At 40.9% G+C, this 15,706-nt stretch overlaps 3 protein-coding genes across 6 annotated transcripts; 1 reads left to right on the forward strand and 2 right to left on the reverse strand.

Annotated features, from left to right (window-relative positions):
• Positions 1–19: 19 nt before the first annotated feature.
• Positions 20–2,174, reverse strand: ppp1r3da (protein phosphatase 1, regulatory subunit 3Da). 2 transcript variants are annotated; one of them, XM_018666022.2, is made up of 2 exons: positions 1,689–2,174; positions 20–1,573 (listed from the first exon to the last, which is right to left on the reverse strand). In XM_018666022.2, the coding sequence occupies exon 2, from the start codon at positions 1,543–1,545 to the stop codon at positions 622–624; it is 924 nt and encodes a 307-aa protein (XP_018521538.1). In that variant the 5' UTR covers positions 1,546–1,573; positions 1,689–2,174; the 3' UTR covers positions 20–621. The 2 variants fall into 2 exon arrangements, with proteins under 2 accessions (XP_018521538.1, XP_050927128.1); XM_051071171.1 differs by having other exon boundaries at positions 20–1,568; positions 1,903–2,173.
• Positions 2,175–2,382: 208 nt separating this feature from the next.
• fam217ba (family with sequence similarity 217 member Ba) lies at positions 2,383–6,206 on the forward strand. The gene is made up of 4 exons (XM_018666013.2): positions 2,383–2,911; positions 3,021–3,120; positions 3,247–3,311; positions 3,418–6,206. Exons 1-4 carry the CDS (start codon positions 2,805–2,807, stop codon positions 4,850–4,852), a joined length of 1,707 nt encoding a protein of 568 aa, XP_018521529.1. The 5' UTR covers positions 2,383–2,804; the 3' UTR covers positions 4,853–6,206.
• Positions 5,765–10,460, reverse strand: ttll9 (tubulin tyrosine ligase-like family, member 9). 3 transcript variants are annotated; one of them, XM_018666021.2, is made up of 14 exons: positions 10,374–10,460; positions 9,943–9,989; positions 9,766–9,858; positions 9,568–9,679; positions 9,267–9,452; positions 9,048–9,116; positions 8,836–8,926; positions 8,628–8,668; positions 8,444–8,531; positions 8,102–8,160; positions 7,735–7,931; positions 7,152–7,265; positions 6,729–6,853; positions 5,765–6,554 (listed from the first exon to the last, which is right to left on the reverse strand). In XM_018666021.2, exons 4-14 carry the CDS (start codon positions 9,610–9,612, stop codon positions 6,484–6,486), a joined length of 1,086 nt encoding a protein of 361 aa, XP_018521537.1. In that variant the 5' UTR covers positions 9,613–9,679; positions 9,766–9,858; positions 9,943–9,989; positions 10,374–10,460; the 3' UTR covers positions 5,765–6,483. The 3 variants fall into 3 exon arrangements, with proteins under 3 accessions (XP_018521537.1, XP_018521533.1, XP_018521535.1); XM_018666017.2 differs by having other exon boundaries at positions 10,285–10,455; XM_018666019.2 differs by lacking the exons at positions 8,628–8,668; positions 8,836–8,926; positions 9,048–9,116 and having other exon boundaries at positions 10,285–10,455.
• Positions 10,461–15,706: the final 5,246 nt, after the last annotated feature.

Genomic DNA, 15,706 nt, shown 5'->3' on the forward strand with positions numbered 1-15,706 from the left:
CAACAAAACAAGCCGAACATTATGTGTAATTGTGATTTATTGTTAAACAAAATAAGCATTCATTTCTTTCAATCATTAAATAATATTCGAAATTGTATCTACTGCGTGATTTGGGCATTTGGTTTGGCAACACTTGACTCAAAAGTAAACTCTGAATACAGAGTAAAATGGTTCAGCAGACCAAATTCCTGCATTGTATAAAAGTATTTTTCTATGTCAAATACCCAGCTGGAAGAAAACAGCAAGGTGAAGTGCATTTATTTCAGTTTCACTGAATATTTTTGTTACAGCCAGTGGGTGTCATCTCCACTGGATGTCTCCACATTAAAGTGCATGGAAAATTTAATAATACAGTGTCACTTTAAAAAGAAATCACAAAAGTGAAAGAGTGGCACTAAAGTTGGCGTCAGGTGTAAGTGCACTAGTGTTTGTCAATCTCACTCTGCCTGATTCTATTAACAGTTAATGTAGAATCTAACTTGCTTAAAAAGAAAGCCTATGTTAGCATTAGTCTAACATAATGAACATTATGTGACAATGCAGTCATACATATTTAATATGTCTTGCTGACAACAGTCATAAAGTGCTTCTAATAGGATTCCTCTACTTTTAGTTAGCATCCTAAATGAAGTGCACCATGCTATCCTCGCACTCTTTGGGCACAGTGAGCTTGTAGTTATGGCAAACTAACTTATAATTCTCACCACCATTGTTGTCCCAGTATTCAGCCCCACAGACTTTGTACTGAATGGCAAACTCTAACACTGCTCCTGGCTGCAAGAAAGGAGGAACAGGCAGGTGAAAACGAAATGTATCACAAGTGAATTGTCCCCCTCCTCCTTCCCAGGTCTTAGTGATGGTGGACACCCATGAGGCCTTAGTTTCTGTGCAGCTCTTCCACTCCGTAAATGAATAGCGAGCTGTGACATCTTTCTGAAAGTCCAAATTGACGACCTGGGTGATTCCGATGACACCCAGTTCAAAACACAAAACCCTCTCCAGACACACTTTCTGCTCATGGAGTCGATGAAGGAACCCTGGCTGGTCGCCAGGTTGCTGGGAAAAAAATGGCTTCATGTATGGCAAGGAAATTTCCAGATGCTGTCCATCTGCCAACTCTGCACCCATCAACAATCTAAATGTCACGTGATGTGGTACAAATGGATCCTCACCAGATTTGAAAAGCCTGATGTTTTCCAGGTCAAGCCCCAAAGAGTCAACAAACCGTACACCAACATTTCTGCATTGTTTCTTCTTCTCCGTGGCGGAAGGCAGAGAGCGTGAGCGTTGGCGGATGATGGGTTTAGGCGCAGGTTCACAGGAGAGACTGCGGTTGCTCTCTTGGTCCCTTATCACAGAGACTCTGGGGCTTGGGGGCCTGATTGGAACGGGCTTTTTTACTGCATTGGGTTTGTCAGCTCGAAGCATTTCAGTCAAGTTGATAGTCATGCAGGGCCTTGAGATGCCGCTGCAAGAGCTGGGCATCTGCTGTTCAGATTTTGATGGGGGAATCCTTTCACGTCCAATGAACCACCCTTTATCCATGTTCTGCAAAAAGTGGTGTCCTGCTCACCTGTAACAAAGTTATGAAGCATAATTTATTAGTATGCTGTCACATTAATCCTCAAAATGTACTCTTGTCAAAAGCATAATAACCCAGATATAACTTTGCTGCATTCTTTTTTTACCTAAAATTGCATGATAGTGTGCTGCGAAATTGAAAGAACAGCTGTTTCGTTGTTGCAAATCTGTCAAGACAGTCAGTCAGTGCAGGAAAGGGAGTGGGCGTGTACCCTGGGAGTACGTGCCTGAATGCAAATAGCTTATTTCCCTTTCTCCCCCTCACTGAACAGTTTTAGCATTACTGAAACATGCTTCAATAAAATTAGACGTCGCAATGACCTCACCATGTAAAGATATGAAGCGTTAGTTACGTCTAAGCTGCAGGATGTAGCCTGCTTGATCCTCCATTTAAAGAAGAATTTATAAGAGCTGCGCGTTTCCGTGCGCGTCCGCTATCTTGGCCGCAATCTCGTAATCTGATTTATAATCACTGATCACCTCCATAACTCTCCAGCACACATACATGTTTGCAAAGTGCTCTTGATTGAGATCTGCTAACATGCGCGCAGCTAATAGGAAGCTGCAAGCGGACCAGGATATCACTGACGTTACATGGGAGATAGAGGAATTCAAGATTAACAGTTACAGTTGTGCGCATTATTTTTGATTTCTACTTTCAAGCATAGAGTTGGCCTTTTCAGCACTTGTATCCGTTGTTTACTAGCAGTAAGCGCACTCTTCGGAGAGCGTTTAACATATTTCATCTGAAAGAGCGACTGGTTTGCTTGTACTTCAAGTCCCGTGATGCACCTCTGCTGCTCACTTCGACTCCGAGCAGCGAGCCAGTCAGCAGCAGGTAAACAAACCTATCTGACTGGGACGGCGAGCCAAACAAAGCGTATGCGGTGTTTGACCGTCTTGCATTTTTAATGGCGAAGAAGATGACAGTCGAAAAAGAGATCCGTCTACTGTAAGCAATTCATTAAGAATAATAGCTGAATTGTTATTCAAACAGCGAGTTCGGTCGACGACAAATATCAGGACGAGTTTTAAAACCTGCAGTGGAGAATCGAGTGTCGACATCTGCGCATGATGCATTGCAGCACTTTTGAGAAAATGGGTGTTTTTAGCCTCATTCTCAGAATAGAGTATCTGATCCGGGACGTCGGTTGGGTTCTTTAGCTACCGTATCGTTTAATTGTGCTGGACTATCAACAACATCCCCCCTGGCGACCTGCAACATGGGGCCCATCATGCAGGAACGCACAGCATCCACGACACTGAAACGCGTCGTCTCCAAAGAGAAGATTCGGGTAAAAAATACTGAAAATAGCGGACCAGTAACCAGGTAGGCCTGATTTTGGAGTAATACATTTAAGACTAAATTAAACTTGCCATGTTTAGTCCCAGACATGGGTTAGAGGCGAGCCTGACAAACCACTATCATGTTTCCACAGTTCAAAGAAAGGTAACAAGATGAAGAAACCAGTGGGCCAAATGAAAAATGGCCTCCCAGGACCAGGTCAGGATAAGGACACAGGGACAACAGTACAGAAGGTTAGTGAATGGCAAAGTAGTAACTTAAAGAGAGATGCATCCTCAACATTATTGTCTTTAGATACAATATATTTAAGGGAAGGTGATGTTGCAACATGTGTTTTTTTTCAACTGCTTGTTTCACAGGGGGCACAGTCAAAAGGTGGCAGGGTCAAATCTGGGTCTGCACGGAATACAAGCAAACTCTCTAGGTATGTGTGAGGAAGGGGGCGCATTCTCACTGAATGCCTTGCCTCAGGCACAGTTAATCCCTAAATCCCTGACAGCTTTTCCTTTTGCTCATCTGTCTCTTAACAGCCCAGAGGAAGAAGGAGATGTGAGACCTCAACTCCGTAAACACTCATCTGTGCACAGGAAAGAAGAAAAACGAGAAAATCAGAGGATGTCACTATGCAGCAATGAGCTGCAGCCCAATCGCGGGGGGATGGGGAAAAATCGGCGGGCCCTCTCCCTGCCTCTGTCCCCAATATCGGGGCTCCGACACTTGCCAGCGCACCCCTTAACACACTCCCCAGTACCCACCCCAGAGGCACTACAGCAGCACTACAACCAGAAGGATGATGACACCGACAGTGCCAGTGATCTGTCGGACTCTGAGAGGCTGCCTGTACTGCCCTCTCCCTGTACCCCCTGCACCCCCCCTCACCTCAACCTCCGGGCTGAGGTCATCAACACTAATGACTTTCCCCCAGACTTCCCAGGACCCCGTGGGACTGTGGGTGACGAAGATGAGAGTGAAAAACCCAGCTACAGTTACCAAGACTTTCTGCCTCCCCCCTTCAACAGCTGGAGCCTGAGACAGCTGGCAGTGTTTCTGCATACAGAGGGCCGCGGCGCTCCCCGGCCCAAGCCTGTAGGGCCTTTAGAGAAGTATCTGGAGAGGCTGCTGCAGCTGGAGTGGCTCCAGATCCAAACGGTGCAAGCGGAGAGCAGCCGTCCACCTGGGAGCCGTCCAAGGCCACAGAGCTTCCCCTCTGCCACCACAGCTCACCCCCCCAGGCCTCACACAGCCCCGCCGTCCCGACTCAACTCTCCTAAAGGGCTGCGGCACAGCCAGCGAGCCTTCCCATTTACACCTGTCAACAATCCCCCATCACCTGCCTCAACACAGCACCAGCACTCCCGCTTTCCAGTTTGCCCTCACTGTCACATTCGCTACCCGATGTGCAACGGAAGCTGCTCTGCCTACGCCTACCAGCGCCACTCCAGGCTTAGCCCACTGCTCGAAAGAAGAGCCAGACCTGGGGCACCAGCAAAGCGGAGCAGCAGCGAGACCCGAGCACCCTCCACGGAGGGCAGGAGCCCGGGAGGACAAGGCGGAGGTGGAGGAGGAGCCCAGACACCAGTTAGCCCCTCAACTGGAAGGAGTCATCTCAGGCACATGCAGGCTGCAGGCAATGCCCGAAAGCAACCACAGGAATCTGGAACTAATCCAAACTGCAGAGGTCAGGCGAGGAAAAGCCGTGTCAGAGCTAACTCTGAGACAGATGTTAAAAAGGAGCCTGGTGGCATCAAAGCAGCCAGTGCGGAGAAACGCGTTTTTGTTGCAAGTAAGAGAGAGGTCATCACCTCCAAGAGAGTGGAGAAGGACTGGCAGAGGACAGAGGCAGGAGGTCAGGCCTCTAAAACTGCCATGAAAAGAGCTGCTAAAGAGCCGCAGTCTCTCTCCAAAGCACCGCTTAGTAGTAAGCAGAATGGCAAAACAAAAAATGTGCACTTTGTTGCAAAGTAACCCCAATAAACCTTCAGTATAGTGCTTTACCTAGTGGTTACTTGATACTTGGTACAGGAGCTTGAACCTGTGCTTGCTTTCTGTGTAATCTGTGTAATACTAACACGTTCTATCTGTTGTACAGCAGTCTAAATCAGTCAGTAGTGTATAGCCTTCAAAAGGTCAAAACTATCAGAGATTGAGCAGCTAGAATAGAGATAAAATAACACGTATGACTCTTAAATAGAGCAGAATTACACAAACTGCATTTCATTTAAAATGTACAGTACATATATAGTCTGACTGTGTTTTGACAGAAGGCTTATTATGACCCTAAACACTACTAGGATTCTAAAAACTGCTCTGTTGCACTGCAGTCCTCTTTTAGTGTGCTACCAATGTTGAAATAGGCATAAAATAAGCATCTACTGTACTGTTGGACAGCTTTCAGCGTCAGTAATCCATTGTGAAGTTTAAAACAGATCATTACATTTAAGTCATCAAATACAACCGTAGCTGTCACTAGTGGAGTTTTTGATGTTGGAATGTATTTGTTTTCAATGCTTTCTTTACTTGATGTTGCTTTTTATCTTTTCTTTGGTGCCTCATGTTTAAGACATTATGTTCAGTTATAGCATCTGTGGCTGAAATAGAAGGAGGCGCAATAAGTGGTGGTGTACTGCAGTAATGTAATTTCTTTCAGAAATATTTGTGCAATGGTTTAACACTTTTGGTTACAAGGGCTTTTCATGTTTGAACAGCTTGAATTGTAGTCTATGATAATAAACTGTATTTTGCATAGAGCTGAGCTCTTTATATCATTGAAGACGGTGTAATGTTTGCTACGAATGTAAATGCATATTTTTCCAAATTTTATATACCATAGTTATATTTATGAAAAGTGTTGTGGTTGACTTGTATTCATCATTGTCATTCTTATGTTTACATTATCATGCACAAAAAGAAAAAAGAGCTGAATGTAACTTTATGTCTACTGATGCTGTACCATTTGTCATTCTGAGGATTCCATGAAATTTCAATACATCTTAGATGTTAGGCTGTAGTAACACTTGAAGTCTTTAGAACACTGTGTTTACATTAGAGTGTCTTATGTGTTTCTTGTGATTTACCATGTGCAAATCATTCATGGGAACACTTCATCAATGTAAATGATGCGATATGTATTCAGATTGCACCTCTTTACTTAATATTCCTGTAAAGTATCAAAGCCATAGTTAAGGGGCCAGGTGTGGCGATGTTATAATTAATGTGTACACTATGTTGACACGCACGCAGAAAGATTGTGGTACGTATTTTCTCAATGTTGAATGCAAGTATTTGTAAGGCATAGAAATAAATGTTTTGCACACTAGAAGCATTATCTGTTGGCCATTTTTAAGAGCACCAAAACTATCTTTATTACTGACAAACTGATAAAATCCTAACATAACCAGCTATGCTAATGCTCATTAAATCATGCTAGTTACTACTAATTCAACTGTAAAACATTTTTATACCACTTATCATATTCAGTTTTTAACCAAGGTTGGTATCTGGTCACATTATCACAGGGGACTAATCAAGGAAGTTTTACTGAAGTTTTTTTCAGTTACTACTACTATGGTAGCAGGATATAGACATGATGGGTGTGATTACATCCTCTTCTGGCCTGGAAATGGTTTTAGTAGACGGCGAAGCTGCTTCTCTCTGTCATTCACACACCCTGCAACAAAGCACAAGTGCATATTTGCTATAATTAGTGATAATAGTAATGATAAAGATCAGATACCTTAGTCTTATTAGAGTCAGTTAGAGTACCTTAGTTGCACTTATTTATCTTGAAAATGGAGGCTCTTGTTGCCACAAAAAGTTCGCATTAGCAGCACAGTTAGGTTACCTAAGTGTGTGTTGGCAGTGAAACATGAACTGCCGAATGTTTCTAGGTTGACATCTTCTCTGTAGACAGGCCCATCGTTCCACATGAGATCGTAGCCACCCACCCTTTTCTCCTTGCCCGTCAGCCTAATGAGCAAAACCACAGTTAATTAGATCTCAGCAGCAGCGGGGCACAAAGAGAAAAATGAATATATCTTTTTGCCTATTATATGGCATTCAAATAGTTTATTGCTGTTATACAGTCTGTTGAAGTGTTTCTTGAAGGTGCTTCTAAATTTCAAATAAAATCAAAAGATAATACCTTAAAATTTTGATAGATTAATGAATATCAGTAAAGAATGTGATGTCTATAATGTATAGAGATAGAAAGCTCTCATCAATTTGTTCCCTTCTTGTAAACACATGATGAGAATGAGGCCTTTACCTTCCCTCCATGTCGACAACATTCAAAGTGTCTTCCAGCAGCCTGCACTTCATCTCATAATCCTCTTGACTACTGGGTGTGTGTGACGGAGAGGCATTCACCTCAATTAACCACCTGCAAAGAGATGGAGGGTGATGACATTCACCAAACATTTACATAGCCTTTTGAGCCGGTATTAGGCGGATAGATGAGGAGTAGCAAACAGTTCAGTGAAGATTGTTAGGTAGACACATGCAATTTACTGGATGTTACAATACAGTGTTTACATTGGAGACAGTCACTATCATTAATGTGTGTGTTATTATTTACAGCAGGATTATTGCACACCTGTCAGTGTTTCAGATATGCTGTGGAGAGTTATGAGGTTATTTCTGGAGCCTAACACTGACAGATTTACTGCTTTGTTTCCAAGTATCCACAATGGAAAGTCCAACATCTGCCATGTTTGCTTGTCTGTACATGTACTTTGCTGTGCTTATTTGTGAGCATGCATGCCTTTAACAATGCATTTTTTGCAAGTGAAAATGTTAAGCTGTTAATGCACTACGTTGACATGCATACATTACGTGTTGTTTGCACTTACGGCTTGAGGTTCTGATCCAGTAGAATGTCGTACCCATAGAGCTCAAAGCAGTGTTTGTCATTTATAATGACTTTCTGTACACTCTGTAGACTGCGGACAAAGATGTTATCCATCTCTTTAAACAGGGTTTCTACCATCTCTCTACCGTGTTTTGCAGTGAGGTATCTTCGAAGCTGCTGCATTTGCCACTTACATCCCTATTTAGAGATGGATAAAACAATGCAAGGATAAAGAAGAGGTAGTGTCAGTTAAAGGGGAGACGTGTCACAAAAACTGATACAAATATAACAATCTAACACAACAATAACCACAACAATCTAACTACAACAATCTATCACTCATTCTTTGATGTTCTTGAATTACACACCTTTTCAGGATCATAGTCAGGCGCTGTTTTTTGAACAGCCACATTGGTGAGATGCATATCTGAAAAGAGGCACTAAGGAGATTTTGGCAACTTTAATGACATAAGCACGTCTTCCACAAGGATGTAGATGAAAGCGACAAAATTAGGAACAACAGCCTCAGAAATTGGGTCAAACTGGGCTATTTAAAACTGACTTTGCTTGAATATTTCATGAGACAAAGGCTCGACTTGTTAAGGGAATTGTTGGTACTAAAAACTCAGATTCAGACTAACATAAGTGTGACAACTTTCAAATGAATGGTGACAAAATGTCATGACCCCCCCCCAGAAAAAAAAAGATACACTTGTCATCAATACTGCTGAGAGAGAAGCGGGTGCTTGAGAAGCGGGCAAAGCCATCTCGATACAGCCATGCCTTCAAGGGAACATACTGAAACACACATAAACGCAAGTATACACACTAATTCATGCATGCAGCATCTACATTTTGCACAAAATATTGTGATTAACAAGTTTCAGTACGTACTGATGTGACCAGCACATAGACCCTCAGATCAAATTTCCTACCTATGGAAACAAAAAGCATAAAAAGAACTGAAGCAAGAATAGAAAAAATTCTATTTGGTCACTAATCCTCCTGTTACCAACTTGTCCTTTTTTTAATCTTATAAAATGATTATTAGCATTATTAGTTATAACATTTAATAATGTTATTTTTCACTTTAGTTTATTACCATTAATTAGGTAGGGGTTCTCTATGTAGCGTTGTGCCACATAGCTTTCCACTTGAGCTGTGTCCTTCTGTTCCTCTGAGCGGGTGCCATCCTGTGTGAGCGCAGTATTATCAATCTGAATATGTGTGCGTGTCTGTGGATGTGTATGAAGAGTGTCTGTTTTTAGGCATTTAATTCACACCCAATTCCTTGATGAAATCAGTAAACATTACCTTCTTCCAATCCATGATGTCTTTCAATTTCCTGAACAGGAAAATGCCTTTCCCTTGAGATTTTGCTACCTAAATAAACATATCAGTTAATTTTTATGACTTAAATTAAATTTGGTACTGACTTAATTTTAGTTACTTGGGTATCTGGGGTCATATAAAATACTGAATTAAAGATGATTTTATTGCACTGGACTACATCCCTAGTGTATTTTAGCTAACCGGCTTCATGATCCAGGTGCTGCCGGGACTTCTTTTGAACTCCTCTACAAAGAGATGATACTCGCTAGGCAGTGCAAAGGTGCAGGGGAAAAAATCACATCTGGATGCCTCCATGCGGCCAATATCACGTTCAAGGTTTTTCCTGTATCTTTTGAGGTTTTTCACCATCAGGTTTTTGCGAGTCAGCTGTAGCATAAAACAAAGAAACAGAAATTTACAACATGACTCCTGATTTGAATTAGAAACGGTTGTTACTGCTACTACTGCAGTCTCAGAGCTTGCCAGACTGATGCTACCTCACCTCATAATGGTTGCGAAAGTGGTTTATCCTGACATGTTCCTCCATGTATGAATGATCAAAATTCTCCCTGAGCCAGCCCACATCACACCAGTTGAAATCCCACTCTCCATCACTGTGAGAAAGAGAACTGATATCATTTACGAGCCAGTAGATTCATCAAAGACATTGTTGTGATGACAAACAGACAACCGTACTCACTCTTTGACTTCAACCCAGCCTGGTCTTTGGCGCAGGACATCCTGTATGGTGTTGAATAGACCGCATTTGTAGCGCACACAACTTCTTACCTCCCTGAGGAGACATTGCAACATAGTCAGTGTTATGTTACCAGTACGTGTGAAAAAATATTTACAGCCAACTTAAAACAACACCCACCGCTCCTCGTTTTTGCCACAGTCATATGAACCTTTGTATCCAGATGTCTGTAAAGGTGAAGAGAGCAAAACAAGATTTAAATCACAATTATCTGAAGTACAAAATGAAATATACACCTGCAAACTATGCATCAGTTGGCAACTCTATAAGCTAACTCTAGCCTAGCCCCAGTTTGTGCTTCTCATGTATAAAGTTGCCTATAACTTCAAACTGGGGCTAACCCTAACTCAGCTAACTTTTTAACGTCTCGGCCTATCAGTACTTACAAGGTACAACTTGACTAGCACGAGCTAAATTAAGCTATGTCCCTTCCGTTATCATGTCAACAGAAAGCCTATTTACCTTGTACTTCGACATGGATGCACACACCATGAAATGCTACCAAACAATGGTTCTTACTGCAATTACATAAAAACTATATGTGTAAGTACTTGCAGCTTGCAACCGCCTGGCGGGTTAGGAGGAGTTCACAATATTTTGCAGCGGTGTTTCACAACAGCCGTTGTCATGGTAACCGCAATACCGACTGCCAGAGGAAGATTGTCCTATTGTTCTATCCGTAGCATTTGAACTCTTCAAAACAGTTTTTGGTACATCCTATTGGAACACCAGAGTACACACCGAAGTAAAACTGCAGCCTACAACACCTCTGCAACCATCACGAAATTATAATTGCTTGTAAGCTTTTGTCGAAGCTGATTTAGAAGGGGGTGCTGATCGTGTATGATGATTTTGGAGGACGTAGTTTGTGGTGCTGTTGAAAAGACAGCTTTTTATATTATTTGGCCTACCCTCAATGTTATTAATGTGGTGGACAAGACAGTTCTAATAATGGAGAAAGCTAGAGAGAAATGAGAGGAAAATTACATAATTTTAAATCTAAAAAATATATACGTATATTCTCAGGCTAAAACGTATCACAAATCACAAATATAAATATATCAGTTCTAGCCTTGTTTTTGGTATTTCTTTGCGGGTTGCTCACACTCATCATTAACCCTCAACTCTACAATCAAACCACCACTTGGTGGCGCCAAACCCTTGAGTAGAATGATGCCTCTACTTGCAGAAAATGTTTATTCATTCTCTTTATTGGTATAGGACTTTTTTTCATTAAGTAGTTCCTGCAATTAACACTTAAAATAATTTACCTACATGTGTTATCTATAATAGCATATCTATCAGTAGCTATGTGAATGGAAGATAAAGATAGGCTTAAGGCTTAAGAACAGTATTGGCAAAACTAGTTTTCACTTTGGAGATGCAAAGATAGTTGATAGTTGAAGTTGATTGCCAGTTTAATCACTTTTGGGATTTTTATCCCACCATCTCATAGATAAGGTGATATGACACAACTAAATTAGGAAAATTTTGTATTATTATTATTACTTAAAGACCAACGTGACCCACCTATAAAATAATACACATCTACCATACTTGAGGATATTTCTAAAAACATCACCAGTGTTGATGGAATCATATTGAACTTTTCTCTAAGATTTAAAGTTCTTGAGGGACAAATGGTCGAGTGATTACATGCAGTGATTTACCATGACAAGAAGATTATGAAGGAAAACAATCTGGAGTGGAGAGAGCTGGATCATACTTGACCTTTGATCCATTGCTATGAAGGTTAAGAAAGAGAAAACACATTGCCCTACATATTCACACCCCTCACACATCAGCAAATAGTTAGTGCATTGTATCTAACCTAGAAGCCTGCCTTGTTTCAGTGTGCATTACATCCCAAAAAGTAGCTGGTATATCTCTTAATAATCCTTTGGTTGTTATTTATGTAATAAAACCACAATGGACTGGGACACAGGGAATGGGATACTTTGCTATTCCCTATTTCTGATGGATATAGCATTGTAACAGCAAAATTTTTACCTAATTCATAAAAAAACATTTACATTTATTGTTTTAAACTCCTTGTTTTCAGTACTGTTAGTGGAGCATTCACCTGAGTCAGATTCTTGTGAAAAGCTAAATAAATGCTGATTGCTGTGCCTTTTTTTCTTCAGCCACCCACCACTAATCAAACCATCAGCTATACTTTAGACTCTGGCATAAATAATCACAACAGGCTTGATTTAAGAGGGCTTTAAATTGAGAATGGATGTATGATTTGGCCACGTACCAAAGTGTCCATAGTAGTTAAGAGCATAGTCCAGATCTCTCAGCAGTGGGGATTAGGATCACTTGTCTGAGCCAAAACAAAGTCTCAAAACCTCCCTCCATGCAGATACGCTATAGAAACAAGCTTTATTTGACATTTCATGGTAATTACAGCTATTATAAAACATGTGTTTAGAAGAACTGATTTTCTTCCATTTGCTCTCATATAGAAGTTTTGGCATTATTTTATAAATTATAGCAGACAGAAAGATCAGACAAGAAAATCTAGTGAAATGTGGCAGTGTTAATATCATATTTCATTTTCACAACAGCTGGCTATAAGATGGCATCAGTCTTCTTTCAACCTTCATCAACATCATCTGCTTGGGCAAGCCCCAGACAAGAAAAACACGTATCCATGAGTCTTTCATTTTTGCTCCAGGGGAAATGTATATATAGGCTCATTTAGTTTCCAAAAATGTGTCAATAAATATTCCTGAATCATTCAAATCAGCTGGAACTACATAGCATATCTAATAATAACTGGTGGAAATAAACAAGAATGTAACTGTAGCGATTCAAAAAATGTGACAACTGAGAAATTATACAAGTAGACATATAGAAGTGCTCACAGTTACTTAGTTATTTCCGATTTTGTAGGAAGAACATTTCAGCCAAACACAAATGCTTATGCTTATTTTCAAACAGTGTTGTCAAATTATTGCACTATCCCTAGACACTGTATGTTGCTGTGTCTTAATTAGCAAAGTTAGCCCTTTTCCAGGAGTTTCCTTTTACATCACCCCCACTGCAGTACAAATCCTGTTTTCAGGTTTAGTGCTTTGTGTTTCAAAACCCAAGCCTCCACATAACTTTATTTCTTAAGCCCAAAAAATCAGCTGAACTGTAGATGCCAATCAGAGGCCAACCTCTCAACAAGCTTTTATTTTGAGGGAGATTTCCTGCATTTGTGTCTGTACAACAGTTTCTGGTTTGGCAGTCTTACTTCCAGAGAGTTTCAGTCTCTAGTAGCATCTGCACCTATTATGCTTGTAATTTTGGCCAGCTATCTCTGTTTTTGTCTTTATGCAACATGAAAACGAAAAACCCAACTGTGATTACCATTATCTCGGAATGGAAAATGTTCTTGAGTATCAAGCCGTGGGTTTGTCTCTTTCAAACATGTACCCCATGTTTTTTTTTTTTTTTTTTTTTTTTTTTTTGGTGGGTCTAAAGTTGAATTCCAAGTTTATTGTCCAGTTTAGGTTGTCATTTTGAATTTACTTTTCTTCTTTGAAAGGCCCTCATTGACTGGGTCAGTTTGACAGTGCGGATTTTACCACAGTGTGGCTTTTGCATAAATCCCAGTACCCACCACTCACTGTGAAGCACCCCACAGGTCATACAATTTCCAGTGGGTGATAGTCATCAGTCCTGGTAAACCATTTACCCCTCAGCAGCAACCACAAAGCAGGAAATCTGTGGGATCCAGGAGCATCAGCTGTTACTCATAAGGAAGGCATCTTGCTGACTTTGTGTGATAATCCACACCTTGGAATGATGTTCTGTTTGGTGGGAAGTTCAGCTTGGCCATGGATCTTTCTGCAGAGTCTTCTACCCCCTTCAAGCCCTTCTCTGCATGCAGAGGAAACACCTCTGGTATATCAGTGATTCAGGTCAAGGAAGTAAAGACAAGAAAGCATAAAACTTTAACGCCTGACAGGGTAAAAGGGGCAATAAGACTCAGCTGATATGTGCCATCTGTGCACAGAAATGTGCCAGGAGCGGCATAGTTTGAGGTCAAATTTGCTATTGTGACACAACAGTCTGTCTCTTTCCTGCATATCATCACTCTGTACACATGACTACAAAGAATATTTCAGCAATGCTTCCAGGATTTAGAGGGTAAATGTAACTAATGAACAGCCAGGAAATTACTGTCTTCATGGCAGACATCTGTAAGTGTCTGTGTCAAAGGTGTTCTCTCATTTATCACTGTATCTAATTATATCTGTTCCACTGATACAGAAAGTAATGAAGAGCAGGTAGAGTGGCTTTTGTCTACATTGAGAAAAACTTTCCATGTTTATCAATGGCTCTGTATCACAGTTGAAATCCATTTCCTCTCTGTGCTTGATTTTCGTTTCCTTATCAGATATGTAAAGCCATTTTACATCACTGTTCTTCATGCTCATTTCAACAGGCTTATGTATCTGCAGCACCTGTTTATTGTTTCTCCACTCCCTGTCTCGGTAGCTCCACAGTACTTCAGGGATAATGGGTCTGCAAATCCCCAGGCTTCGCACAACCGAAATGTTTTCTAATAAAACATAAGAGGAGGCCAAGATAAACACAACAAAGTGGCAGCTGGAACCCCCTTCAAATGTATTACATTCCCGTATGTCTCCCAGTTAAGCCTAGATGAGTTTCCCTCTGCTGAGGAGATGAAGGGCAGCAATAATCAGCACCTCACCAGCAGAGTTTGGCAGGCAGAAAGTGAGCATACAGTACATGTGTTATAATGTGAAACCATATGTTTGACTTCCTGGAGTAAAGCAGGGAGAAAAGCAAAATGAATAAAAAAAAAACAACAAGATTTTGTAGAATTATAACAGCACTCTGAGGAACACCAGCCATTATTCCCAACAGTTGTTCCTGTTGGGAATAATGGCAAAGTCCAAGATGGGTTTTTATAATGTCAGTCCTACTGAACATGAGGTAAACAATTCAACTACGAAAATGTGTTGCATAGTGCAATGAGAATTAAATGAGAGAAATGTAATTGACTGAGGCCTATTATTGGGTTTCACACCCTCAATCCATTTTTATAATCTTGATTGGCCATGCCAAGCCAAGGAAATTTTGTACTGGGCATTTATAGTCCTCATTGCATATTAAGGGTAAATAACCATCCAAGACCAGGTTGTGAGAGGTCCCTCACAGAGAAAACCCAAAATGATACCTTGAGAGCATGCATGCATCATGTGACCACTAAACCACACACATGCAGTCAACTCTCTGATAACATTCTGTCTCCACAACTCTGGTTAGGAGAAAGAAAACAGAATATGGTCTTCATTTATCTGGAATTCTCTCTGTTTCCCAGCTTGGGGATTGTGCCAGAGAATTGGGGTATGGCACAAAAACCCTAGCCTTGGGGAATTTGGCAAGGAACCAGAGGGCAGTCATGAGTCAGACAGATATAAGTTTACTGGATGCCTAAGCACAAATCTAGCACACTTACTGTATGTAACAAGAGAGGGAAAGGGTAAACAGTATGCATAATCACGCCAAACCATCAAAATAAAAGTCCTCATCTTCCCATGAAGGTGTTTATTTGTTTTATTTGAGTGCATTTACTTTTTCCTATATTCAAATGTCAGTTTCTGTGTGTTTGTGTGAGTGCCTCATCCTCAGAGGAACACACTTAATCCTTTATTTTAAATGCCTCCATTGACATGAATTTTCTTTCTACAGCTATGTGTTTATCCTTGCACAAATCTAAATGGATTAACAGGTTTCCTCAAAGGTCCTCTGTTTTTATGGCAGTCTTGTGATTGTAACCCTAGGAGGCAGCACAAAGTGAAAGGAAGCTGGAGTTGCAGCCTCAGTGAGTTAAGGCTGTTTTCATAACAGTGATCTGAGC

This window comes from Lates calcarifer, linkage group LG6, assembly GCF_001640805.2.
Source record: "Lates calcarifer isolate ASB-BC8 linkage group LG6, TLL_Latcal_v3, whole genome shotgun sequence".
In the NCBI taxonomy this organism is placed as follows: Eukaryota; Metazoa; Chordata; class Actinopteri; family Centropomidae; genus Lates; species Lates calcarifer.